The 26,442-nt window shown below is 37.6% G+C and overlaps 1 protein-coding gene across 3 annotated transcripts in view; it reads right to left on the reverse strand.

Annotated features, from left to right (window-relative positions):
- Sm (heterogeneous nuclear ribonucleoprotein L) overlaps positions 1-26,442 on the reverse strand; it is a 377,399-nt gene that overhangs the window by 135,199 nt on the left and 215,758 nt on the right. For all 3 annotated transcript variants that reach the window (XM_076441781.1, XM_076441779.1, XM_076441780.1), the window contains exon 6: positions 3,275-3,338. In XM_076441781.1, coding sequence (XP_076297896.1) covers positions 3,275-3,338 — 64 coding nt within the window. The remainder of the gene's footprint in view (positions 1-3,274; positions 3,339-26,442) is intronic.

A 26,442-nucleotide genomic window follows, 5' to 3' on the forward strand; every position in this document is an offset into this window, starting at 1 on the left:
ACAGTGTTCATAAATTCGTCGTATGTTTTTACTGTCTGAAATTACACCTGCTCATTTTTGTTATAAATGCATAAAATCCGCTGTCTACTGATTCATCTGATGATTAAGGGGTCGGCAACCTTTTGAGTCGAAAGAGTAAAAAATTACAATTTACAAAATTTCAAAGTTTTTAAAGAGCCACAAAATTTTTTCTTGCCAACAATAAATAGTACTCGCATAAATAAAGTTTCTTGATAAAAAAAACCTAATCTATTTATTCATAAGAAAAAATATCTGTTTATTCATATATAAAAGTAGTGTTTTTCACAACAAATTAGATAATATATATATGTATATTGTATGTACATACATAACTTTGAGAAGATAATTCGCTTCTAACTCTTTTACTTGAAACAGCAAACTATACGTCACAGCCAAAGCGCTGGTAAAGACGCGAAATTGTCTTGCGTCGAAAGCGAATTAAAACCTACATAGAAACATCCGACGACGGCGTCATTCGAGAGCTTCCGACGGACTGACGACAGTGACGACTCGTGTCACGGGGGAGGGGTGCGGTGAAAAGCGAGTACAAGTGGCTGAGAGATAGAATCGGTGTCTAATCCTCGTTAATCAGTTCAGAACGATTTTTAAATGTTTGTTTTTTTTATAAAATAAATAATATTTGCGTATGGAACTAAAGAGCCGCAGCTTCACATCCAAAGAGCCGCAGGTTGCCGACCCCTGCACTAGGGGAACCAAGAACAACATCAAGAAAAGTTTGTAATTTTCACTCTGTATACCTTTATAAGAAAAGTTCTGGAGCTTCTTAAATTGTTATTTGTAGGTATTGTACGACAAACAAAAGTGCTAAAAGTTGTTTTGGAGTTGACTGTTCTATTCGGATAGATCCTTTCCAAGCATGGTGTGGACAATATCTTGACTCGTACGACCGACGCTACCGACAGTGCATGTCTTCGCGGCGCGTGTATGTAGATACGCGAGCTTAACGAGGGATGCATTTTACGGAAACCCTCTAAGCTCGTATTCGGTCTGCGCTTTATCCAATTAGCGTCTCCTCGGCGCGGCGCGGCGGCCGGGCAGCTAAGAATACGAAAGAAGGGAGAAAGAGGACGCTCTCGAAACGCAGCGAAATTAGAGGGAACAGACTCCGTGCGACCGTGAGAAGATGAAGACGAAGACGAAGAAAACCGTTCGAACAGAGCCGCGACGGAGGAAACGATTCCCGGGTTCGTCGACTGTCGAGTGATAGTCGTGTACGCGAGTACACGCAGCCCCTGTGTGTGACACCAATGACTGAACAGTCGAACGGCGAAACGCGTTCTAGTGTGTGTGTGCGCATTTTGCTAGATGGACTCGAATCGCTCGAGGGGAGTATGGCTTCTCTCTCCCTGGCACGTTTCCCCTTCTACTCCAGTTGCGAAATTTAATGACACAACACTGCCAGGAAGCTTCTAATCTTTACCCAACTTCGAAATTCCACCGTAGTTTCGTTGTTTAAGATTTCAAGACCAGCACAGACACTTTCTGAAGTGAATTTCCATACGATATACAATATTATATTTTAGTTGAAACTGTATGGTGTATGAGGGAATTGTTTCTATCAGTTTAGAATTATAGTTTTATTGATGGTGTCTCGCTTAAGCTTAACCCCAAGAATATCTTCTTTAATTTTGACAAAGTGAAGCATTTTATGTGTGTAATTTGAATGGTACGCCATCGATGCTTTTATAAAAAAGTAACTACATATATTTTCGACATGACTTACATTAATCTTGAACTCCGAAGATAATGGTCAAACTTAAATTTTGCTTGTAATATTTTAGTTGAAACTGTATGGTGTATGAGGGAATTGTTTCTATCAGTTTAGAATTATACTTTTATTGATGGTGTCTCGCTTAAGCTTAACCCCAAGAATATCTTCTTTAATTTTGACAAAGTGAAACATTTTATGTGTGTAATTTGAATGGTACGCCATCGATGCTTTTATAAAAAAGTAACTACATATATTTTCGACATGACTTACATTAATCTTGAACTCCGAAGATAATGGTCAAACTTAAATTTTGCTTGTAATATTTTAGTTGAAACTGTATGGTGTATGAGGGAATTGTTTCTATCAGTTTAGAGAATTATACTTTTATTGATGGTGTCTCGCTTAAGCTTAACCCCAAGAATATCTTCTTTAATTTTGACAAAGTAAAACATTTTATGTGTGTAATTTGAATGGTACGCCATCGATGCTTTTATAAAAAAGTAACTACATATATTTTCGACATGACTTACATTAATCTTGAACTCCGAAGATAATGGTCAAACTTAAATTTTGCTTGTAATATTTTAGTTGAAACTGTATGGTGTATGAGGGAATTGTTTCTATCAGTTTGGAGAATTATACTTTTATTGATGGTGTCTCGCTTAAGCTTAACCCCAAGAATATCTTCTTTAATTTTGACAAAGTGAAGCATTTTATGTGTGTAATTTGAATGGTACGCCACCGATGCTTTTATAAAAAAGTAACTACATATATTTTCGACATGACTTACATTAATCTTGAACTCCGAAGATAATGGTCAAACTTAAATTTTGCTTGTAAGGAGAACGCAGGCTTTTTGCGAGAAATGCTATAGCTAACACCTGCAAGCCTATACAAAGAATGTTTCTACAGCTAACACCTAATAAAATGACACAGCAAATAGAAGTAAGTCATTGAAAATTTCACGAACAATCCATCTCGATATTCATTGTGCTACAAAATATACTGACCACTTGATATCATTCAATTTACGCATAAGAAATTGTTTACCTTGTCAAAATTAAAGAAGATATTTTAGGGGTTACGCTTAACTGAGTCACTCTGTATACGTGCAAAATTTTATATGGTACAAGTCGGTTCGAGTCGGTTTTGTTCGAATTTTTGTTAAAATTGGTATACACCCATTTTAATGAAGTATGTGTTGCTAATAGGCAATCGAAAATGTTATTCCACGAATCTTCGTTAAATATTAGTTAACATCTTTGTAATACATAAGATTTCATAAATGTTTGTCCATTCATTTGTTGATTCGAAAATCTGATCTCGTAAGAATGTTTACTGTTACAAACAGAATTATACCTAACGAGAAGCCTTATACCCTTCGAGCGATAGAAGTCCACTGAGCGCGGCGCACTTAGGCTCGTCGCTGTACATGTATGTAACATCCATGAGAACAACAGAAAAATGAAAAATAAACAGGAAACAGAAGATAGAGAAGGATAAGAGCGACAGAAAACTTACCCAGCGTTGGCGTCGTGTAGTCCCAACTTTCTGCATCGTTCTTGTAAACGTTGAGCTTCGTGGGCTAGAAAAATAAACCGAGAACACATTCATTAGACAATGCGTTAGAACCAAATTTTTTATGTATCTTTTTTGTTCTTAACTTTTTATTGTGTGATTATGACCCAGCTTGATATGTAGCTCATATAACAGTTTGAATTACATTTTGAATTACATCTTATTGGAATCAATCGACCTCGCTTATGTTCATGGATATTTTAAAATAGTGAATGAGATTCTTGCACAATTAATTGCATAAGTGTAAACTAAAAATTGTTACATTCATGATAATCAAGAACATCAGTAAATACATACATAACTAAACAAACACCAATATACTAACACTCTATGTGGTACAATCTTGGATTATAATGAAACTAAAGGTGCTGTAGATACATCAGATTATTAGATCAACTAATAAAAACTATATGTGTAAACGACAGACCAGGTAACTTTTCACAATCAAATTTAAATGTTTTCTAATCTTTAAATTTAGTACTTTCGTCTCCCACTTACTTTCTCCATCGTTCTTACTAATTTTAATAATTCTGAAAATAAATTTTGACATTCTCGTGTACTTTAATTATAATATCCTTTCATATTAATTATAATATCCTTTCATATATGTAATAGGCTGAAAAACATCGTCACAGTGGAGTTCCCAAGGATATCGTTCATTCATACGAAAAGTGGCATAAAATATAACTTAAAATTGCCAATGTTTTTAATTGCATATCACTAACTTAGAAATATAAAAAAAACTTTTTAAAAAGTATGAAATAATTGCCATTTAATATATGTGAATACGCACGAACTTAAAATACAATATAATCTTTTTGAAGCGGCGCAAAATTGAAAATTTTCGACACTGGAAATTACGAAAATCCTGAAATTCTTCTAAATACTAATATATTTATATTTAAATAATCATATATTTGCGCCGCCTCCGAAAAGATTGTATTGTATTTAAGTTCATGCGTGTTCACGTATATTACATAAATGGAAATTATTTTATACTTTTTAGTGCGTTTTTTCGAAGTCGGTTTAATTTTTTCTTTTAAAAGTTTCTTTTTATTTCACACTTTTTTTTATCTCTGTTATCATCTCTGTCAGCCGTCACATTCCAAATCGTAATTTATAGATATCTGAAAGCAGCAATCGATAGCGGTTCGAGTTCACGACGGTATCACCACCCTACATTTTCGCAAATAAAATCGTAATTAATAAAGAAATGTAAATTTTTTTTGCACGGTACCATCCCGGGAACATACTCTACAAGATGCAAAAGGTTTCGTTCCGATTGGTCCATCCATCTCGACGTAATCGGTGAACATACATAGAAAAAAAAACGAAAAAAAAAAAGGCACATACAGATCGAATTATATATTCGAAGTAACCTCCTCCTTTTTCGAAGTCGGTTAATAATTTGTTGTTATTTAGATACTGGGTTAATTGTCATGTAGTGACAAGATTGTCAATATCGAAGAGTGTCATCTCTTTTTAGAAATATATTTCGAGTTGTGTCATTTTTCTTGCGAATGAACGATGTGCACGTATATTTTTTAGTCGGGTCTATATGTGTAACCCGAATACCACTAGCGTAAGAGTTCACGAACACCGCAGGAGTTTCTGTTGTCTGATTTATGGTAGCAGCAGCGATACGCAGATTGGTTGATACAGGAAAAACGTGGAAAAATCGGACCACGGAGGGTAAACATTTTATTGTGCCGTTACATGCTCTACACCGATACTTTCCGGTGCATTGCGCTTATCTATCGACAGGTTTCAAACGACAGACGTTTCCTTGTCAATAAACGTTAATCGATAAAACAGCAGTCGTAATGGCGCGCCAGTGCAGTGGGGAGAGGTTTGATGCAAAATGACATGTGAAATGTACAATTCATGGAACTTCCTGTAAAAAGTGCTGCTGCAGTCTCGAAGACCATGTTCACGAGGCGACATGTTCGAAAAACACCATTCAGGGACACTGTTCAAGTATTTCGTACAACATACATATATGCAATGAATGAAAGAAGAATTAGCATTCTTATTGTTTAGAGTCTTTATGATAATGTATGATAAGTACATGTGAATTACGCATGTGAATAATGTTTTATGTCACATAATGAATTATGCGGATCTTTTTATGCATTTATAGCAAAATTGAGTATATGAAAATCGAAGTTGTTGAAAAATTTTTGAAATTGATGTTGCCAATATATAATCTCTCCTCTATTAAGATCATTACGGTAAGAAGTAACATTCAATTTAGTTTCTGTTTCTTGCAATCGGTGTAGGCAATTTTTATTTTGCATAAAGATCCGCAGTCTAGTTATTACACTCTCATGTAATATGCTAGTTCAAAAACTTTAATAATTCACCATTGACAATAAATGCAGAACAAAAAACGGAAACCTTGTAACTTGGAATATTTTTTCACATATTCTTTCTGGATTATACAATGAGATGTCACTGGATAGAATTCAGTAGGAGCTACGTAGACGTTTATTTTTTCATTTAATAAAAACTGTTTTGCATAAATTTAACTTTAATACTCTTTGCACGTGAGCTACTAATTTTTGTTCTGCTACATTCCACGCGAATTTACTGCCCCTAAAATATTAAACAGATACTATAAGCACCTACCGATTCCGCGTTGGCATGCTACAGCGTGCATTAATGGATTTCTGTTAGTTATTTGCATTTGCGCATAATCTGCTTATGCAAATAAGAGATTTGCAGCAGTGTAACTTCTCTGATTACGTTTTCTTTTTCTATAAATTACTACATGTAACAGAAGCTCTACGATTAAAATAAATTACTAGTGCAATCGTTGAAGGCGTGCAGTGTTCGTCTCATAACTGTTGCAGATTCAGACATTAACACTAGATTTACATTACTTTATAAAAATAACAAGAATGTGTCTATCCAAAGTTTTAGTCATTTTGTAAATAAAATATACCCAAATAAATTAAAATTATTATATATATAATAATTCCTCATGGATGCATTTTAACACTAAATCTATCACGAGGGGCATTTTAGATTTTTTATTTGACAATTATTATTGTAAAGGTATTTTCATGGGAAATGATTGAATATATCTTTTGACTCCAGTATATCTATATTATAGTAAAAATCGCATAAAATAGAAATATTTAAATTTAATCTTGTTATTTTTATAATACTATACAGATCAGTCACTTTTGATGGTCGGTAGGTTTCGTGTTAAGAATCTCAATATTCGCAAATCAAAACTATTAGAGTCCGTCATTTTGACGGATTCCGTAAACCTAGCGTTAGCCGTGATACGAAACTGCGACAGAGTAGAGATTTTTACACATTTTATTAAGTATATGAGGATACAGCTGGCTGAAGAAGAAACATTGAGAAAGAATAAGATATTATTCTTGTTTAGTAGTTGAATACGCGAGAACTCGGCAAGGGGTACGAGCTGTTTACTTTTCTTGAGGTAGAAGACGGAAGCTCGCTGCGGGAGACTAGCCCGTCCTAACAGGTGGTAGGGATAAAACTTGACAGTTATACGGTCACTATTGCATGCCGTCAAGCCTGGTAATGTTAGCCTGTAAATATCTTGGAAGAAATACAATCGAAGTTTTCAATGGAATTTTCTTGCTTTTGCCATCTTTGTATCCTATCGAAGCTTTTGTATAATATGTATAATGCAAGGGCAACAATGCAACCTTATTTTCAATTCCTGACTACAGAAAATTCTTTGACTACAGAATTGCGAATTTTCATAAAATCTTATACATGACATTAACCTACTCTTTTCATTTTCAATAGTTAGTTCTCAGAGATTATCGCACTGCTTGCGACGGACAAAGCGCGTCCTTCCTTCATTGTCTCAACCGAGACAAAAATGTCCACGCCTGTACTACGTATTTTGCTATATGTATAAGACGACGAGAAGAAGATCGTGCGACACGGATACAATTATTAACTATACATATCGACAACCAATACATTGAAGCGTTGTTAATATACGACAAAAAATATATCGAACATGGTTTGTTTATTAAATCTTACTACGTTTTAAGTTTGTTATTTCTAATTTTAAACATGTCTTTTTTTTATTTTTAATGTATTGTATAATATTTATTATTGTATATTGTACTTATATAAGTGTGCAATAAACCTTTGTACAACCACTATTTTGTAGTAAAAAAGTTATTTTCCTTCACACACCTTCCATTTTCTTACCTTGAACACTTTTGTCCCGTCTGAATTATCGTTGAGTTTTCGACAATTTTCAACTGTCTGGCTTGTCGTTGAGTTGTACTACTGATTTTCGTGCCATCATATTCTCCTCACCTCCATAACTCAATTCTCGAGGTTCCCAAATTCTCGCCAATTTTCGAGCGTTTGACTTGTCGTTGAGTTTCACTACTGAATTTCGTGCCACCTCCTTCGTTATCATGTTCTCCTAATACAAAGCTCAATTTTCGAGGTTTCCGAAAAAAAAAATCGATCTTTGTATTAGGAGAACATGACGCCGCAGGAGGTGGCACGAAATTCAGTAGTATAAGTCAACGACAAGTCAGACGGTCGAAAATTGGGAAAGTACTAGGAGAACATGACATCGAAGAAGGTGGCACTAAATTCAGTAGTGCAACTCAACGACAAGTTAGACGGTCGAAAATTGAACTTCGTATTAGGAGAACATAATATCGCAGGAGGTGGCACGGAATTCAGTAGTGCAACTCAACGACAAGTTAGACGGTCGAAAATTTTAGAATTTACACTATTTTTACAACTCCAAATCAGTAGTACAATTCAAAGACAACTCACCCGCAATCTTTACATTTCTTTCGCCAACTATAATAGTAGGGTAGGTGTGCAAATGAATATTCCATGATGTTGGTATATAAATATTAGGTTGTCCCAAAAGTTTCCTCCGGAATGTGATCCTTTAATATTGCTAAATAAATATTAGGTTGTTCCAAAAGTCGGTTTTCGATGAATGCACATAATGCAAATTCATATTAAGAAGTACTAAAATATTAACATAAACATTATCGTATTGTTTGTATTTATTTAGCGCCATTAAAGGAACACATTGCGGAAGAAACTTCTGGGACAACCTAATAGATACTTATTGTATACTAGCTTTTACCCGCGGCTTCGCTCGCACAGAAAACCGTTTAATGCCCTCGGAAATTAATATTGTTTCTCTATAAAACCTTTTAACCCCCCCATTCACCCCTATAGAGTTTTAATTTTATGTCATGCCGCCATCTTAGATTTCAAAACCCCTTTTCACCCCCCTAGGGGATCAATTTTTTAAAATGCCGAATCAGGTGTTTGATTAATTATATCAAAGAACATTTGGACCAAGTTTCAAGCAAATCCGACCACGAACAAAATATTCCTCATACAAACGTTGCAACCCCTTTTCACCCCCTTGGGGGTTCAACTTTTTTTAAATGCCGAAATAGGTGTTTGATTAATTATATCAAAGAGCATTAAGACCAAGTATGAAGTAAATCCGACCACGAACAAAATATTCCTCATACAAACGTTGCAACCCCTTTTCACCCCCGAAGGGGTTGAATTTTTTTAAATGCCGAAATAGGTGTTTGATTAATTATATCAAAGAGCATTAAGACCAAGTATAAAGTAAATCCGACCACGAACAAAATATTCCTCATACAAACGTTGCAACCCCTTTTCACCCCCGAAGGGGTTGAATTTTTTAAAATGCCGAAACAGGTGTTTGATTAATTATATCAAAGAGCATTTGGACCAAGTTTCAAGCAAATCCGACCACGAACAAAATATTCCTCATACAAACGTTGCAACCCCTTTTCACCCCCGAAGGGGTTGAATTTTTTAAAATGCCGAAATAGGTGTTTGATTAATTATATCAAAGAGCATTTGGACCAAGTTTCAAGCAAATCCGACCACGAACAAAATATTCCTCATACAAACGTTGCAACCCCTTTTCACCCCCTTGGGGGTTCAATTTTTTAAAATGCCGAAACAGGTGTTTGATTAATTATATCAAAGAGCATTAAGACCAAGTATAAAGTAAATCCGACCACGAACAAAATATTCCTCATACAAACGTTGCAACCCCTTTTCACCCCCGAAGGGGTTGAATTTTTTAAAATGCCGAAATAGGTGTTTGATTAATTATATCAAAGAGCATTAAGACCAAGTACGAAGTAAATCCGACCACGAACAAAATATTCCTCATACAAACGTTGCAAACCCTTTTCACCCCCGAAGGGGTTGAATTTTTTAAAATGCCGAAACAGGTGTTTGATTAATTATATCAAAGAGCATTAAGACCAAGTATACAGTAAATCCGACCACGAACAAAATATTCCTCATACAAACGTTGCAACCCCTTTTCACCCCCTTGGGGATTGAATTTCGAAATATCCTTTCTTATCCCTTGTATAGATCATAAGGGAAACCTCTGTGCAAAATTTCAGCTTTCTAAGTCCAAGGGTTTAGCCTGGGCGTTGATAGGTGAGTCAGGACTTCGCTTTTTATTTTGAAAGTGTACAAGCTCTCTCTTAAATCGCAGTAAAGAATTGTTAGCTACACACTGTTCGACAGAGTTTTTGCGTTAATGAATTAGTCAGGGATGATTTTTTTAAACTGTTGTTCATTTCTCGATCTTCGTGCAAAGGATTCTTGCCGCAAATGCCATAAGGCAGTGCAGGGGCACGGTTGGGACCCCTCTCAAATGCTTGCTTCCCCGTCTAAGCTTCCCTTCGGTGGCGCTCTTCGCTGCTCCGATGCACGAGGCCTGCGCACTGCTTGCTCTTTGTATGTTCCAATTTCTTACATACAACTTCAGAGAAAAAATTCACACATACTGCGTGTTTTTATGAAAATAAATGAAAACTGGAAAGGGGTGTAGGCCGGATAAGACGTTTACAGTAGGGGTAAATAGTTATGGGGTAAAAATAGAAAAGATTAAATCTTTTGTATTGAAAATTGTGAAAAAATCTAACAACTGTCAAATACCCAGATACATATGCTGTAATTAACTCAGATTTTTAAGTAGAACATTCTCGTTCCAGTATTTAACCCCACTACTACCCTCTCGGTCAAGATATAGAATTAATATTTTGCACAACATGATTTTCCTTGATGTCCTGTCGCATGGTTCATTAACTTTTTAATTTGGTTCAAAGGCAACTTTGACTTTTGTTTATGAAATTGGCAAAATGTTGACGTAAATCCCACCTCATTATTTATGTATTTACACCTAATATATGTATTTATAATTTTGAGCGAAATTCGCAACAATGGGAAAAAGTGACGAATTTGTGCATAAGTACGTCCCCACAGCAATTATGGCATCTATGCATAGCATTCATCTAAAATTGAGTTGTCGTGATGTGGGATTGGTCGTCATAGAAATTTAACACATTCCATACAATTGCGCTTGATAACCGTGCACAGAATTATCAAGCGGAGAGTTGAACGTGGGGCGGCGGTCTACTAGCCCCATCCCATAAATTTCCGATTAGCTATGCATGTACCGTTGCAAAATAAATTATACAAATACACGATCGTTCCGCTAGAGCTCGAATCGCGGAACTTAGCGAACACGGTCGAATCTATGCATCACGTGACGCGCGTTTTAATATTAAAACAGGTATTACGTTGTTTATTTCATTCGTTCGATGAAACCCACACGCGCGCATACGGAAACCTACATATCGTGTGTATTCCGTCTTGCTGTTTTATTAAAGTTCGATCAAGTCTGCGTTATAACATCGCTTTTTCACAGGAAGTCGTTCTGATACGATTACGGGCGCGCGAGCCCGCCTAGTACTCTGGTTTAGAAAGTTTCTTTTTTCCTTTTTTAATCCACTCAATCCACCCACAATCCGTACACAGACAGTCTCTTTTGTCCCGCCGGGGAAAAAATTTTAATTCTTCGGTGACGGCCGACGCGGTGGAAGCTTCGCTGAATAATCACTCCGAGCTTCCCACGGGGAATTTTTCGTTTCCTTTGAGCACTGGAAAGTTGTACTTTCACGGAACGCGAGTGTTTTCAACCGTGACGATTTTGAAGTACGTTAAAATTGAATATCCAATACAGACCGTCTGCGTCTGCTATACAAGTGCGCCCGGAATTGCGATACGATTAAAAAGAAGGAGCTTGCTTGTGCTCAAGGAAATGGAGGATGTACAGGCAAGTCTCGTAACAGAATGACTTCAAATAACTCGCAAGTTATTTTTTGTACCAATAATTTTTTCCGAACAACTGTTGCATGGTCTCCAGGGGGATGTACCGTTTTCAAATATGCTCTTTCTTTATCGAGATAAAACCTTCAGCTTTTTAAATATATTTTTTCTCGAATTCCGATAGAGCAACAAATTCTGCGGAAAAGGTATTACACTTTAGCAAGACTCAAAATTACTGAGATATTCTCGAACTTATTGTAATACATTGTTTAACATTAAACCTTCCACCACCGGTCAAAATGATCGGTTCCAGATTTTTTATTTTATGTGGGTTCAATAGTTAAGTGGAATTTTGTTCTTTTCATATTATGTTTTGTCGAATTGAAACCATTAATACGAGAAAGAAAATTCTATTTTATCGAAACAACTTCCCGAACGATTTGACTGTACGAGCATTGTTCAAAGTCTGAAAATCAGATACCTAGTTATCACGGTTAGTAATTGTATATGAAAATAGATGAAGTCGTAAAATGGAGCTCGGCCATCCGTTTCTTGCCGAATCGCCTAACTTATTATCAGAGGAGAACATTCCAAACAACGATGTCGGAACTGCTCCAAGGAACTGATAGAAACTTCTGAGAATAGGAGCGAATGAAAAGTTCCCTGACCACGTCAATCACCATTGAAAATGGAGTGACCAGATAGAGATGCATTCGATCAGCAGAAAGACTTTTGCTGACGCAGCAATCTCTGGGAACTTGATTTGTTCTTTGACCGCGGACGTAATAATTCATCTAACTCAACGATCGAATTCCGTGTTTCCCTGTATTTATTAATGTTATCAATGTTCCCTGCATTTAAGTAAAGATTATTTTTAAAAAAATACTTTTATAAGTTGTATTATTACATCTTTCGACAAGTATATTTTTAATTATTGTTTTATATGGCGCATAGAGTGTATTGGTGTCGCTAAACAACGCGTTTTCTCTGGACAATACAAATCTCAGTCTTGCGTATTCCGTTTTGTAGTATTATTTATTAATTCGATCGACACAGACGAATTAGGGGACAATCTGAGTCGTTCGTTTAGAAAATGTTCGATCGTTGAAAATTATAATTAATAATTTTTACTATGTCCGGTACTAAAGAATACTCCATAATTCCTTGAAAACACAAAGTATAACGCTAATTTCAGTTAACCATTACTTTCATTCAATCATTATTTTGGTTTCTAATATTGTCAATTAATAAATAACGAAATGGAAAAGAGAGAAAGTATTATAGATCGTTGAATTGATGTAAGAAGAACCGTAATTGTCCGGCGCTTTGAACTCTCCCTACATCTTTCTACTGGAAAGAGAAATACAGTAGAACTTCGATAATCCGTGCTAATTAGTGGAACATGATTGTTCGGATAATACAACAATTACATAGTTTCAGTGCTGAACGTAATCCTTATTGACGTGTGCGGTAAATCATGTAGCGTATGGGTTGGTTTAACGCAAACTAATTCTTTGTGAAAAGTATTAGGTGTGCAAACAAGTTCCTTCCCCTTTTTTTCTACGATCGTAACTTCTGACTGAATTCGAATTACTGCCCGATTTCGGTGCCACCTGAAAGAACGTTCTTTTTGTTTTAAGAAGAGTCGTGATGAGCCATAGACATATAGAGATAGACTGCGCCGTCTTATGGGCGAGTTGAAGCCCACAATGGCGGCGCGCGGTACAAAGAGTGAGAGAGAGAGCATTAGCCGGGGTCCATAGCGCTCTCTTTCTATATGATGTGTCGACACATCAATTAGAAAGAGAGCGCTATGGACCCCGGCTAATGCTCTCTCTCTCTCGCATGCCGCCATTGTGGACTTCAGCGCTTCGTTCAGGCCGCGCAGTCTATCTCTATATGTCTATGTGATGAGCGCTCCAGGAGTTTCCAGTCCTATGCAACAATTTCAAGCAATATGGCGTGCGAGAAGCTTCACTTGCGTCACTGCTTACTCTTTGCATTCCAGCTTGGGAAATCAGCTGTTGAAGCTTCTGAAATGGTTTGTGCGGCACTGGGAGAAAACGCTGTATCTTACAGAACGCGCAAAAAGTGGTACCAAAGATTTAAAGCCGGAAATTTTTATTTGGAAGGCGACGATCGTTCAGGTGCACCGAGAAAGTTTGATGACGGTCAGTTAGAGGAATTGCTCGACGAAAATCCGACCGAGACGCAAGAAGAATTGTCAGAAAGATTAGGAGTCACCAGACAAGATTTTATTACACGAAATGTACGTAAAACGGAAGAAATGTCCCGCTTGAAGACAACTAAAAAAGACGACAACGCTCTAGGCTACAGTCCGCGACAAAAAGATGGCACACCACGAAAATTCAATGTTTTCATCATTTGGACATGACAAATCTAGTCTTTCTTGGTACTTACACATTTTTACTACAAAATAAACTACATTACAAACAATAAAATTAAAGAAAATTGCCCGTTTGCTTATGGAAACAAAAAATAACAAAAACCGGCACGACAAAATGATGGCGCGTATACCAAAAAATACGTGATTTACCTACATCAAAAACATAACATTGTGTTTAATATTTTGTATGGCCTCCCTTATTCTCCAGAACAGCCAACATACGGGTTGGAAGCGACTTAAAGAGTTTTTTAATGTATTTTGGACGTATTTTTGTCCATTCTTGATGTATACATGTTTTCAATTCTGCAAGGCTTTGGAATTGTCTTCCGCCTTCATAAACATGTCTTGCGAGATGCGACCAACAATTTTCAATTATGTTGAGATCTGGCGATCTCGCTGGCCACTTTAAGACACTAATTTTCTTTTGCTCAAAGTACTGCTTAACGCATTTTGCAGTATGCACACTTGCGTTATCCTGCTGAAATGTAAAATTTTCCCCGGAAATTGTCCGTCCGAATTTAGTTAATTGTTCGTCTATCAAATCTATATAAATTTTGCTGTTCATAGTTTTCTTTATAAATTTTACTTCAGTCACCCCTCGATACCCAATTCCGGCCCAAAGCATTACTCCTCCGCCACCCATGTGTCTGCGGCTTAATATTCTTTCTTCTTTTCGCAGGTCGTGATAATAGTGTGCGAAACCATCCGGTCCATCTAGATTAAACCTTTTCTCATCACTAAAAATAACATGACGCCACTTTTTTCTCCAATGTATGTGCTCATGTGCAAATTTCAGACGCTCTGATTTACACTGAGCGGTTAAAGGTGGTTTTTTCTTCAATTTCATTCGAACCAAGTGCGGACATTCTTTTATTATCCTTTGCACATTACGTGTATGTGTATGCACGCCTGCTGCTTTAGCGATTTGTCGTGCTGTTCCCGAAGAGTTCGAAGCTTCTTTTAAAATTGCACGTTTTCCGCGATTGCTTACTGCTTTCGTTCGACCAGAACTCTTTTTTTTCCGTATGTTTTGGGATTTTTTCATAAATTATACACCACTTTTCTGCTCCGATGTATAATACGTGCAATTTTTGAAATCGAGTAATTCCCTTTATGCAATGTCAAAATCGTTTTTATTTCAGCATCGGATAACGATTTTCCAGTACCCATAGTGTATGTAATTTCTATAGTAATAAGAAACACACACAATATTTAATGCACAGTCAAACAGTACACGATAGAAACAGTTTGACGGTCTAGTGTTAACTGCAGAGAAAGAATTTTAAGAATGTGCCATCAATTTGTCGCGCCGGTGACCCCGGTTGTTTACATTTAGACTAGAGTCTGCAACCACCGCTGACCTCCGCCGGTGTAAGTAAGCTAGAAGCTCCACCGAAGTACATACACCGAGAGAAACATATCAAATTTTATCACAGTTTTAAGAAATAGCAATATTTACGGGTGTGCCATCTTTTTGTCGTGGACTGTACTTGACAAGGCACAACCATGGCGACTCTATTTACAAAAGGGTTGTTAAGCTTCCTGTAAACATGCCAAGTGTCCGCGTCGTGCACCGTACGGAACTAAAAGAAGATCAACGAGATGTGTTACAGGTATATGAACTTGGTCGGATTAAGCGGTGGTAATTAACCGTTCACGCGTAGAATTTATCGGATTTCATAGAGGGGTTGGCGCGTAGCGGCGCGGAGAGGCGCGAAGCCTGCTATAAATTCGAAAGTCTTTCCACTGGGCACGCTTCCGGCGATCGTAAAAGCGTCCGAACGTGCTCGTCGGTTAACAAATGCCCGGCCTGCTCCCCTTATTTCTCATAAGAATTATCCCGGCGATGGGCGAGAAAGTAAAACGCCTCGCGCGGCCCGAAAAAGATATAATGTCCCGGACGGTGTGCCACGCGTTTGTCAACGCTGCTAGACCAAGAGGCCCGGTCGAGGAGATCAACGCGTCGCGCGTTGCTCGCCATAAACCTCGAATCAGCTGCGTAGAGACGCGGCCCGCGACCAACAAGAGCCGATAGACAGCAAACAAATCTTCCCGCGGGAACGTTTTACTGCCGTCCCGTCCGTGGACCGACTCCGGGCTGGCCAATAAAATCTTCGAAAACGTAAGATTAATCGCACGATAAATCCGCGACAAAATAAAGCATGGCTGACACCCGAGAAATGAACGCGGACCTCGAACTACGTAGATTTAGCGGATGAACCGGGGTCGACGAACTAAAGGTTGGGACACGAGTTGGGAAAGTGCATTTTCCACATTAACACACTGGAAACAACAATGTGTCATGGACTTCAACTTTATATCCGTTTACAAACAAACTTTTCACGAAGTATTAGAATCAACTAGTCGGGTTCAGCGATGTCCCGCGATGAACTTTATTTTTAATGTTTAACACTGAAACTACCGAGCCTTAACCCCTCGTTACTGTTGACACCTGAAGGCGCTTTACAAAATTAATATGCATATACTGATGGCGCCTGTAGGCGCTTGATTTAGTTCGTTCCGCCTACACCAGAGGCGCTTATACAGTATCGCCAGAATCGACGGAAACGGCTCGATTTTTCCTCTCCTCCTTTTCCCCTTCCACTATCCCATTCCAGCACCATGAGCATACTCCCACCAGAGATGGGCAAAAATATGTAAATAAAAATTTCGAATGAAATGAGTTTATTTATAAAATTATTCGTGGAATTCCTCGAATTCCTGATGATGCCGTCGGTAGCCGTGGCAAAAAGGGGTGGAATAAACACGGCCGGGCAACCCGACTCCCAGTCAGGTATATCGGTGTGTAATTCAATTGCAAAACTTGTTTATTTTTCATAATTTTTTTATGGAAGTGGCGCCAGCTAGTAGTTCGCGGCATTCTTCCTATTAAAATGACACCAAACACGATATAATTTCAACTGTATTTAATGGTTTAATTGAAGATGAAAGTTTCGGGCGCACGGAAGGACAGCGAACACGCGGGCCTTTAAACTGTGCGACGACGGCGACTGTGTCCGCGTCTCTTCCTTTCCCTTACGCTGTCCTTCTTCGCGACCGAAACTTTCATCGTTGATTAAACCATTCAACACAGTTAAAAATTATATCGTTCTGGGTGTTGTTGTAATCAGAAAAATGCCAGAAATAAGTTCGTGAAAGTCCCATAAAAAAATTAATGAAAAATAAAGAAGTTTTTGGTACATTCGATTAGTAGTCGTTCACACCGATACGTTTCGGCCACGCGATCCGTATTTCATGATGTCCTTCTCTACGTTCGGCTTTCGTTTGAACTCCCGGCATAAAAAAATAATGTCGGTATGCGATAGTTGTCCGTGCAGAACACACTGTTTGACAAGAATCGCGAATTTACTGTATTAGGCAGCATGTAGCTGTCGAATAATGCAAAAATTACGCCTCGTAAACGTAAAAAGCAGAACTTTTAACGGCGATTGCGGGGTCTAGATTGATTTTTTATCTAGCGCTTTTGACTACTGAAAAACCCCATCTTTGCATTATGGAGAAATGAGGAGGCGCATCGCACACCCTTAAATCATAGAATCAAGTCTGTCCCCTGAACGGCGGAGCCGTCACTGTCAACGAAGAAGGGCAATACAAGGAAATACGCGGTATCTGTTTGCCCTGCAGCTGCGTACTCGGCAATAACAGTAATTGCACCCGTGCTGGTAAAGCTGATACGTTCTGGCGGGGACGATGCATTTTTGCCGTGGTATTTCGTGTGATTTATCGCGGTGCCGGTCGGCGGAAAGGAAAAAAGACCGTTCTGCCCTTTTGTCGGGACACTTTTTTTAGCGGATAAAAATTTCGTACCGTTGCCAGAAAATAACAAAAAAAAAAAAAGGAATAAAAAAACTAATGGAGAGTGAGAGTGAAGGGAAGGGAAGGAGCGGCGGAAAATAAATATCGAGTAAAAATAGTTGTTGGCGCGGCGAACACGGTGAAACTTTTGGAAAAGATTCCGGCGATGTTTCATGCCTTCTATTTTTGCTGAAGTTCCGTACCGGTTCCTCGAACGCGGTGATTTGTGAAGGATGAAACTAGCAGACCGTGCACCCGTATGAATTAAATGTTTTTTACCGCGTGGGTCGATGACCTGTACGGATGATACTCTTGTCGAATAGAGCAACGCGTGGAAACTCACAAGAACAATTCGTTTAGTCGCAAAACTTTGATGAACCTCTAACAAATCTGGAGAATTTGAGTTTATTGAAAATAGGTCATTGCGTTTGTGACCCTAATTGATCGATTCTGAAAGTACTAATTTCTTTTCACTGAGGAATTATGACCCTGTTGAAGACTGTGGAAATTTTCATTTCCACAAGACTGTGGAGATTTTCATCAAAAAATGGTTAAAAATTTGTAATTGGAATTATATGTGAACAACAGGCCTTTGGTGATTGAGATATAAGAAAAATTGTCTTATTTTTACCTTTTACGAAGAATGTTGTTTCAAATCATGAGATTATAAAAATATGCGAATGATTGGCAATTTTGCTTGCCTCGCCGACGAGAATACATTCTTATTGAATTGTACAAATTTATTCAGGACAGAATATTTATTTTTACGTATTTTAATCTCATTTTAAGAAAAAATACCGCAGCAATAGGTACATTTACCCATAGATTTAATAAATAATGTAATTGTTCATGGAATTTCAATATTATGATTTTCTAGTAAGTTCAAATTTAAATATTTATTTTATAAAATGAAAATTACGTATTCGATTCTTACAAAAATCAGCAAGTGATTCCAAACTTTTGGCTGGTAGTGTATGTACACGAGTGGAACGACGGGAATAAACGGAACTTTCTGTGAATTTCTCTCTCTAATTTTTCAATCTCGAACCAGAAACTGGTTCAAGACTCCACGTTTACCGAACAAAGCGCGTAATCCTTTAATTTTCAGTAAACAAGCTTTCTACGAAACGCGAAACGCCAGTCGGAAATCACCGCGTCCAGGGATCTATATGTTTCCCTTCCACATTTTTGTTTTTATTGCTTACTTAAAGTACTCGTCTGGCGTACAAAGTGAATCGTGAAAACTCTTATAAATATCGAAGTAAATGGTCTTATTCCCGTGGTAAACTGGCTCGTGCTCGAGAGAGAGAGAGAGAAACAGAGAGAGGGGGAGGAGAAGAGAGAAAGAGAGATAGAATATACTGCGAATGGGCCGACGCGGTATTGCATCCCGCAATTGCGAGCTCCCGAGTAAAATTATTAAAGCGGAGAGCTACAGTCGGCCAGCTGCGGGGCGAATCGTACGACGGAATTATTCAAGCACTCGAAAACGCTAATTTCGCGCTGGAAGAAGGAACGTGTTCTGATGCACCGCGCCACGCTGCCTCATTTCCCCGCCGCGTCGCCCCAACGACCTGGCATCTTATTGGATTCTCCGTCGAAAGTTGAATTAAGGATTCCGAATTCCGTGTGCATTAAGCAGACACCGGAAGAAGAAACAAGCGCCGATACTCCGCCAACGTGGAATTGCAATAACGTAAATGCCGATAAAGAATGGGGAAGTTGATGAACAGTTAAAGTCGATGCTACGTCTTAATCTTTTTTTAACAGACCTGTTAGAACAGTTTTCTTCGCAACAAGAAAATCTCTTAGCCTAGTGCCAGAACGTTTGTCAGAGGTGGGCATTTTTTTGTCTCAATTGTGTCAAGACTTATTAGTAAACTGCGGATCTTTATGCAATTATGAAGAAATTGGCAAGATATAATGGACGGAATATAAAACAATAAAAGATTAGAAAAATTTAAATATGTTGCAACGTTGTTTTTAATACAACAAAATCATTAAGGGATGAAATCAATTCTTATTTTACTTTTGCTGCCCACAGTCAATAAAAAACATTCTTATTTTGCATAAAGATCCGCAGTCTACTTATTATGTAGAATGGCAACGTCCATGAATTTTAAAACACGTATCGTTAGTGTTCCGAAATCTCATTTGTAGATTTTCAGTGTTAACTTTCGCAAGGTAATGTGGGGTCTCGGAGACCCCAGCTTCAGATTTTTGAAAAGAATTTTTATACATACACTAAACGCAATTGGCATAATTTGCCTTCTAATGATGACAAAATTGCATCTATTAAGAGTTCGTACAAGGTTCATTTAAATATTTACTTCAATATAGAGGAGTTCACTAAAACAATTTCTCAGAAAAACATGCTTATAATTGTAATATTCCTTAAAGAACAAATCAGGAGCAAGTCATTTTTGCCCCCCTTGGTAAATCTAGTGTTAAATCTGTTTTTTTACTTTTTATCCTGTGTTATTCTTTATCCCAAATTTATTGAAAACGAGGCTATTTATGAAATTCATTTGTCGGTGTCTAAGCGACCTTACTATTTATGTGTTATTAGACCTTACCTTGCGTGGGTTAACGCTGGTTCAGAGACTTTGACCCAACTTGAAAAGCGTAAAATGACGTAACAAGTAGACCACGCATTTTTATGCATTTTTACCCGATATGAATACGTGAGAAGCAATGAAATGTAAAGTGAAACCTATTCCGTATGAACATATTATATTACTTCTTGTATTCGTACATAAATTATAGAATTTTATTTCACAGAGAGAGAGCAAGAGACTTGCAGCGTAGTAATATGATATTTCTACCTTATACTCCTTTAAAGTTTAATAACGTGTAATAAAATGGGCTTTGAACTATTCCGAGGTCAAATGCTTAATGTACAGCATTTAATTGCATACAAGTACGCACGTATAACGTCACAGGGACTTCTGTTACAGCAGACACAGCCGCAGAACACGAAGATTGCAATATTACAGTCCAACTACGTAATCTCTACTCATTCACTGAATTACGAAAACAACCGTTACCAGCTATGTATTATTATGTATACATAGAGTAATAGACAACGTTCTGGCCTGTTCACAACTTCTGGTTTCGCGACCTCGAACCGCTATATAGCCACTGCCAGAAGACACCTTAAATCAGATTGAAATCGTACTCATCCCCATTCTATTTAATTTTCTCATCTTCGCGTCATTCAAATATCGATTCGCAGATGAGTTGGACACTTCAATTAAAGAGCAAATACTTGCAAACCCACATAATTTCGCGGAAAGGTCTCGTCGTGAAAATAAAAGATCGCGCTGGAAAAATGTTACACCGACGACACCGGGCGTTGAATAGAAATCGATGAAGAAGGGCCTCCTCTCGTTTAAATCAAAACAAAACCGGCGCGGCGTAAAGAGAAGAGTGAGGAGAAAACTGCACGCGGAATATAAAGTGACAGCAGTGCAGCAGAAATACAACCAGAGACAAAGCTGTTCACTCCATTGACAGCAGTAGGTTAGTCCGGGTTACTTAGACTCGAGAGAAAGCACGTTTCCGAACTCTCTTCGTGAGGCACAGTGGTTCGAAAAGCCGAAAAGCTTGGTAGAATTCTGAAAATACATTTTCCTATTAAATTTACCAATTTGACCGCGTGAATACATTTATTAAAAACCGGAGACAACGTCCACACTTTCAAAGAGTACAGTATTTTACCGATAATTGTCCCCAACACGGGTCTGCCCAGGGACTATTCTTTGACTTTTGCCGAACGTAGAGAAGAACAGCGCAGTGTAAACATAACTAATCCGAAACAAAACTTCTTTGTTCCTCATTATTTATTGATTGGACTTTGACCAACATATGCGTGGCATTTTTCTAATGAAAATGATACCAAATATGATAGAATTCCAATCAGATTTACTTGTGTAACGAACGATGAAAGTTTCCGACGCAAATAAGGATAGAAGACAAAGAACTTCCCATACGCTGTTCCTCCTCGCGTTCGAAAGTTTCATCGTCCATTACACAAGTAAATATCATCGGAATTATATCATATTTGGTATTATTTTCATTAGAAAAATACCACGAATATGTTGGTAAAAGTTCCATCAAAAAATAATGGAAAATAAAGAAGTTTTGCCATTGGATTAGTGTGATCTCACCGATATACCCGAGCCGTATGATGTCATAAATACTTCTCGGCGACCGCGAGGCCTCTCGAGCATCTTGGCCCCTCAAGAGGGTACATCCCGCAGAAGTGGGGATAGTTCTGGGACTCTGGGACACTTATCGGCCAGACATTTCGGACATTTATCAATAAAATACTGTATCTACGTGTCCGGATTGCTAGCACACCCGACCAACCGTCATCGTCACGAGTAGTTCTTAATTCCGTTTCACTTGAACTTCTAAACCGTGCTTAAACCCAAGTTTTACAATTTGTCACGCATCCCATAGTTTAAGGACTTTCTCCATCATAAATAACTCCGAGCGAATGCCCTAGTCCTTCACATCCTGCACATCTGGTTTTTCTCCAACGCACCAATCCTCAGGTCATCCTTGTCCCTGCATTTTCTTTCTTTATTGTAATTTCCAGCCTTCCCTCTCTTCTGTAGTTTTCCCTTTCCTTAAACACTGTCTCCCACCACTAATTTCTTGTACCCCCAAAAAGACATCTAGTCAACAGAAAAGCGTGTTTCAAAGATCGGCTTCTTCTCAACCACCGAACGAACATCATCTTACGTTGTCACACCAAACTTGTACATAGTAGTTGATTATTAAAGGAGAGTTTTACTTAGATAAGTGAACTGTAATTTGAAGTGTTGTATTTCACTATCAACATCATCATCAACCAGCCCTCACGAGATTAATTTTTCGTCGAGCGCAGCGGGGTTACGATTGAACCATTAATCGAGTCCAATCCCGTACACTACGTAAAAACGTGTCCATGGTACATGGCGATTCTTTGTGCGAGAGGCTCGAATGTAGCTGCAAACTACAAAGTGGTCGACCGAGCAGTGATTGCACACACAATTGTATGTGAATTTAGTTTTCATATACGACGCATTCGTCGTAATCATTATCCAGCAATTCCTGGTGAAACACGGCATCGTGTCCAGACGTGGGTTCTCGAGATTTTTGGCTGTTCCCCAAATTGAAAAATCCTCTGAAAGGACGAAGATTAGAGGACGCAGACGACATTTTAAAAAACGCAACGAGGCAGCTGTTGACAATCCCGAAATACGAATTTCAAAAGTGCTTCCGCACAAGCGGGAAGGTCGCTGGAAGAAGATTGGACCAAGATTAACCCTTTATTCTTGCTACAACTCGAGAAAAGGATAGTCTCCGAACAAACCTCGTACATACACTACCGCCCATAAGTATTTGACTTTAATTTATCGAAAATATACAAAATATATTTAAAATAAGGCATTCCAATGTCATTTTTGCCACAGCATTTCTTTTATACACTCGTATAAAAGTAATAATTAATGATACAGATAATATTCAATATCAATTACTGTGAATAAAACGATAATAAGACAAATTGAACGAACACACTTTAGTATGTATGGTGGTTTCAAGTGTCTCTCCACTCTATCTGTTTACTATTGGAGCCATTAGGTAATAGAAAGAAAATAAAGTGTAAAAAATCAGAGAAACTATTCTGGCCTTATTTCGAAAGTACTTGGAACGAAATCCAGGAAGAAACATCAGAAAAGCTTGTTGCTAGATTGCCTCGAATTGTAAACAAAGTATTCAATAACTTTCATTCTATTTACTAGTAAAATCCGTAACATATATAATGCTAATGCATTATAATTAATGCTTGTATGTCAATCATGTACATTTGTATTCATTCTACTTCATGGATTGTGAGAAGCAGGAATAACATAAACATTGATTTCATCCCTTAACGACTTTGTTGCATTATATAAAAGCAACACTACAAGATCCTTGGATTTTTAAAAATCTTTTACTGTTTTATATGTCGCCCAACCAATTTCTTCATAAATGCATAAAGATCCGCAGTCTAGTTATAATATTGATATAAATGCATATAATATTTGAGCAATGTTTCCTACGGTTTCGAATAAAATATTGAAAAAATCATGGCACAATTTGCGAATTTCTCGGCGAGAAAAGCCAGCGAGCTACGTATCGCGTGACTAATATTACTGGAAACATCCTCGAACAAACGATGAATTATGGATTTATAATCTCGAGGAAAAATTAGGGATTCGAACTGGTTGCCGATTAATTCCCGTTTCCACGAAACGGATGAAACTACCCTCTGTTCAAACCATGTTTCCGCTTGAAACCTGCGCGGCGCGGCGGTACGATCCCTGATCGACGCGTCCGACGGTGTAATGGAAATTTATGAAACAACGGGACTCACAGAGCAACCCATAGAATTAATTTTGTCTGGCTCAGTTGGCGCAATAGGGGATTGTAGTAGGGGACGAACCATTTCAATAGCGACCAAAGAGAATTTGAAATTTTTGAAAACGCTGACGCGCGATGTGAAATGCTCCGACTAAAACTAGTTACTTCAATTTTGTCGGAGAAAATGACAAGGCACGAAAATTACGTCTCCCATTGATGTTGAGAGGAATTACCATAAAACTTGTTTTGACTAACATACTCGTGATATAAAACGTTCAATTCGTTTTTAACATTCCGCGCGAATTTGTCACGTTACATAAAACGTAAAGTAAAAGTTTGGAGAGACAGAAATCATATTATCATATTATTCAAAAAGCATTTTTCTCCTTTTCTTTCTATCTTCAGCTTTTTTCATTGTACTCCGGACACACCATAATATATTTTACTATGTGTGCCTGATGTTTCGAAAATAAACCATTTGCATTTCCACAGAATTTCTAATATCGTAACGCACACCTAATCGTTTAAGATGAATCTCGTTTTGAAGTCTGCTAATGGCAACAAATAAGCTTCGCACTGTTCTTCTAACATGATTTATTTATAACATGTATGTACATGGGTGTGTGATAATAGTACATAAAATAGCTTGACGAAATTTTCAGAATGTGCACAATTGATACAGATCCACAAAGTTCATTTTTTCAATATAGGCCCACATAAAGAAGCTGTAACCAACAACTTTTAGTATTTTCTCTGTAATTCCGATCAATTGCAATTTTTTCGAAATATTAAAAAAAAAAATACAAGTCGTATCAGCCAATATTAAAAATTATGGTCCTTTAAAAAGTGTGCCAATATTATTTTGATTTTCTGTACTTTATTTCTAGATCTTCGCAGACAGTTGTTAGTAGAATTTTATGAGACAATTATCGTCGCTAACAGTATTTAAATTTTGTTTTCCTTGGTAGGTACTTCTGTTTATTTGAAACTGAGTAATTTCGATGAACGATCTAATTCATACAGAAATGATAGACTCGCTTGGATTTTGGATAGTTCCAAAGCTATTTGAACGTGTCAAAACATTATTAGCGCTTATCGAGCAGATCGGTGTATGTACGCGGAACGTGGACGAAACCAAGCATCGCTTTATCGGAATAATCCTTGTTGTCTGATACGTTGTATACCAACCAATATTTGATAAGTTCCCTTGTATTTGATCACGATAATACGTTCGAAGTACGTGCCTCAACTGGAAAGATCGGACTTGTGAGTCCGGGAATTTACGATACCTTTCCTGAAATCCGGGAAAGTAAAGTTAAACTGAACAGAGAGTCTGAACCTTGCTAAATTGAGTAACGCTAAGTGCCACATGTTGGCTGCAGGCCGGCCTGCTAAAGAAAGCAATTACCAGCGACGGAAAACTAATTAAATTTACAGATGTTCCTGCGTCTCTTTTCTTAACATACGCCTAACTCGAGTAATTGAATTATTTCGTATTCCTGTAAACATACGGTACTTGAGCACTATATGTATATTAAAAATACTACAATTGAATCAGATGTACAAGTACAATAAATATTCTGTTGTATTTTTTAACTTATCCTTATCGTGCTTTAATACATAAAGCATAAGTTCGTTATTAGCTAAAATCTTTCCTGCTGGTGTCCTCTCATTATACTTTAAAATCAACTACTCATACATCAATTTAACGTGAAACAGCGAAAACTTGTACTGTAAAGCTTTTAGGACACGCCTGCAGCACGCTGCAAAAAGACATTTTTCTAATCTCTAATAATGCTTTTATAAATAGATATCCAAACTTCTGAATCTTAATCGAGGAGCAAATGAAGTTTTCCAGGTCACACTTCTGACCCTCTATTTTCTAAAGCAACAGAATTATTGAACGAAAGAGCTAGCAACCCCGAGATGACAAAAGATAAATTATACAATGAATTTCAAAAGTAAATTATGGAAATTGCCATCATTTTGCCATTTTGATAACTAGCTCGTTAGCAGATAACGACTCCTGCATTGAAACATTTGTCAGTGTCTGACTGCCTTCGCGCCTTCTGCATGTAACTGGCTCCGATAGAGTCGATCGTCTGGGAGATGCCAGGTATTGCAACCAGGGATTCATACCGGTATAATACCGGTATACAAAATAACGGTATTATATCGGTATTACCCCAATAACCTTTATAGAAACCGAAATACCGGTATGACACCATACCGGTAAATGGAAATACCGGTATATTTCAAGAACTTATACCGGTATTATACCGGTATTTTCGGTTGTACGTTGTAGCGAAATACCGGTATGATACTATTTGAAAGTACC

Source organism: Lasioglossum baleicum, chromosome 17 (assembly GCF_051020765.1).
Source record: "Lasioglossum baleicum chromosome 17, iyLasBale1, whole genome shotgun sequence".
NCBI lineage: Eukaryota > Metazoa > Arthropoda > Insecta > Hymenoptera > Halictidae > Lasioglossum > Lasioglossum baleicum.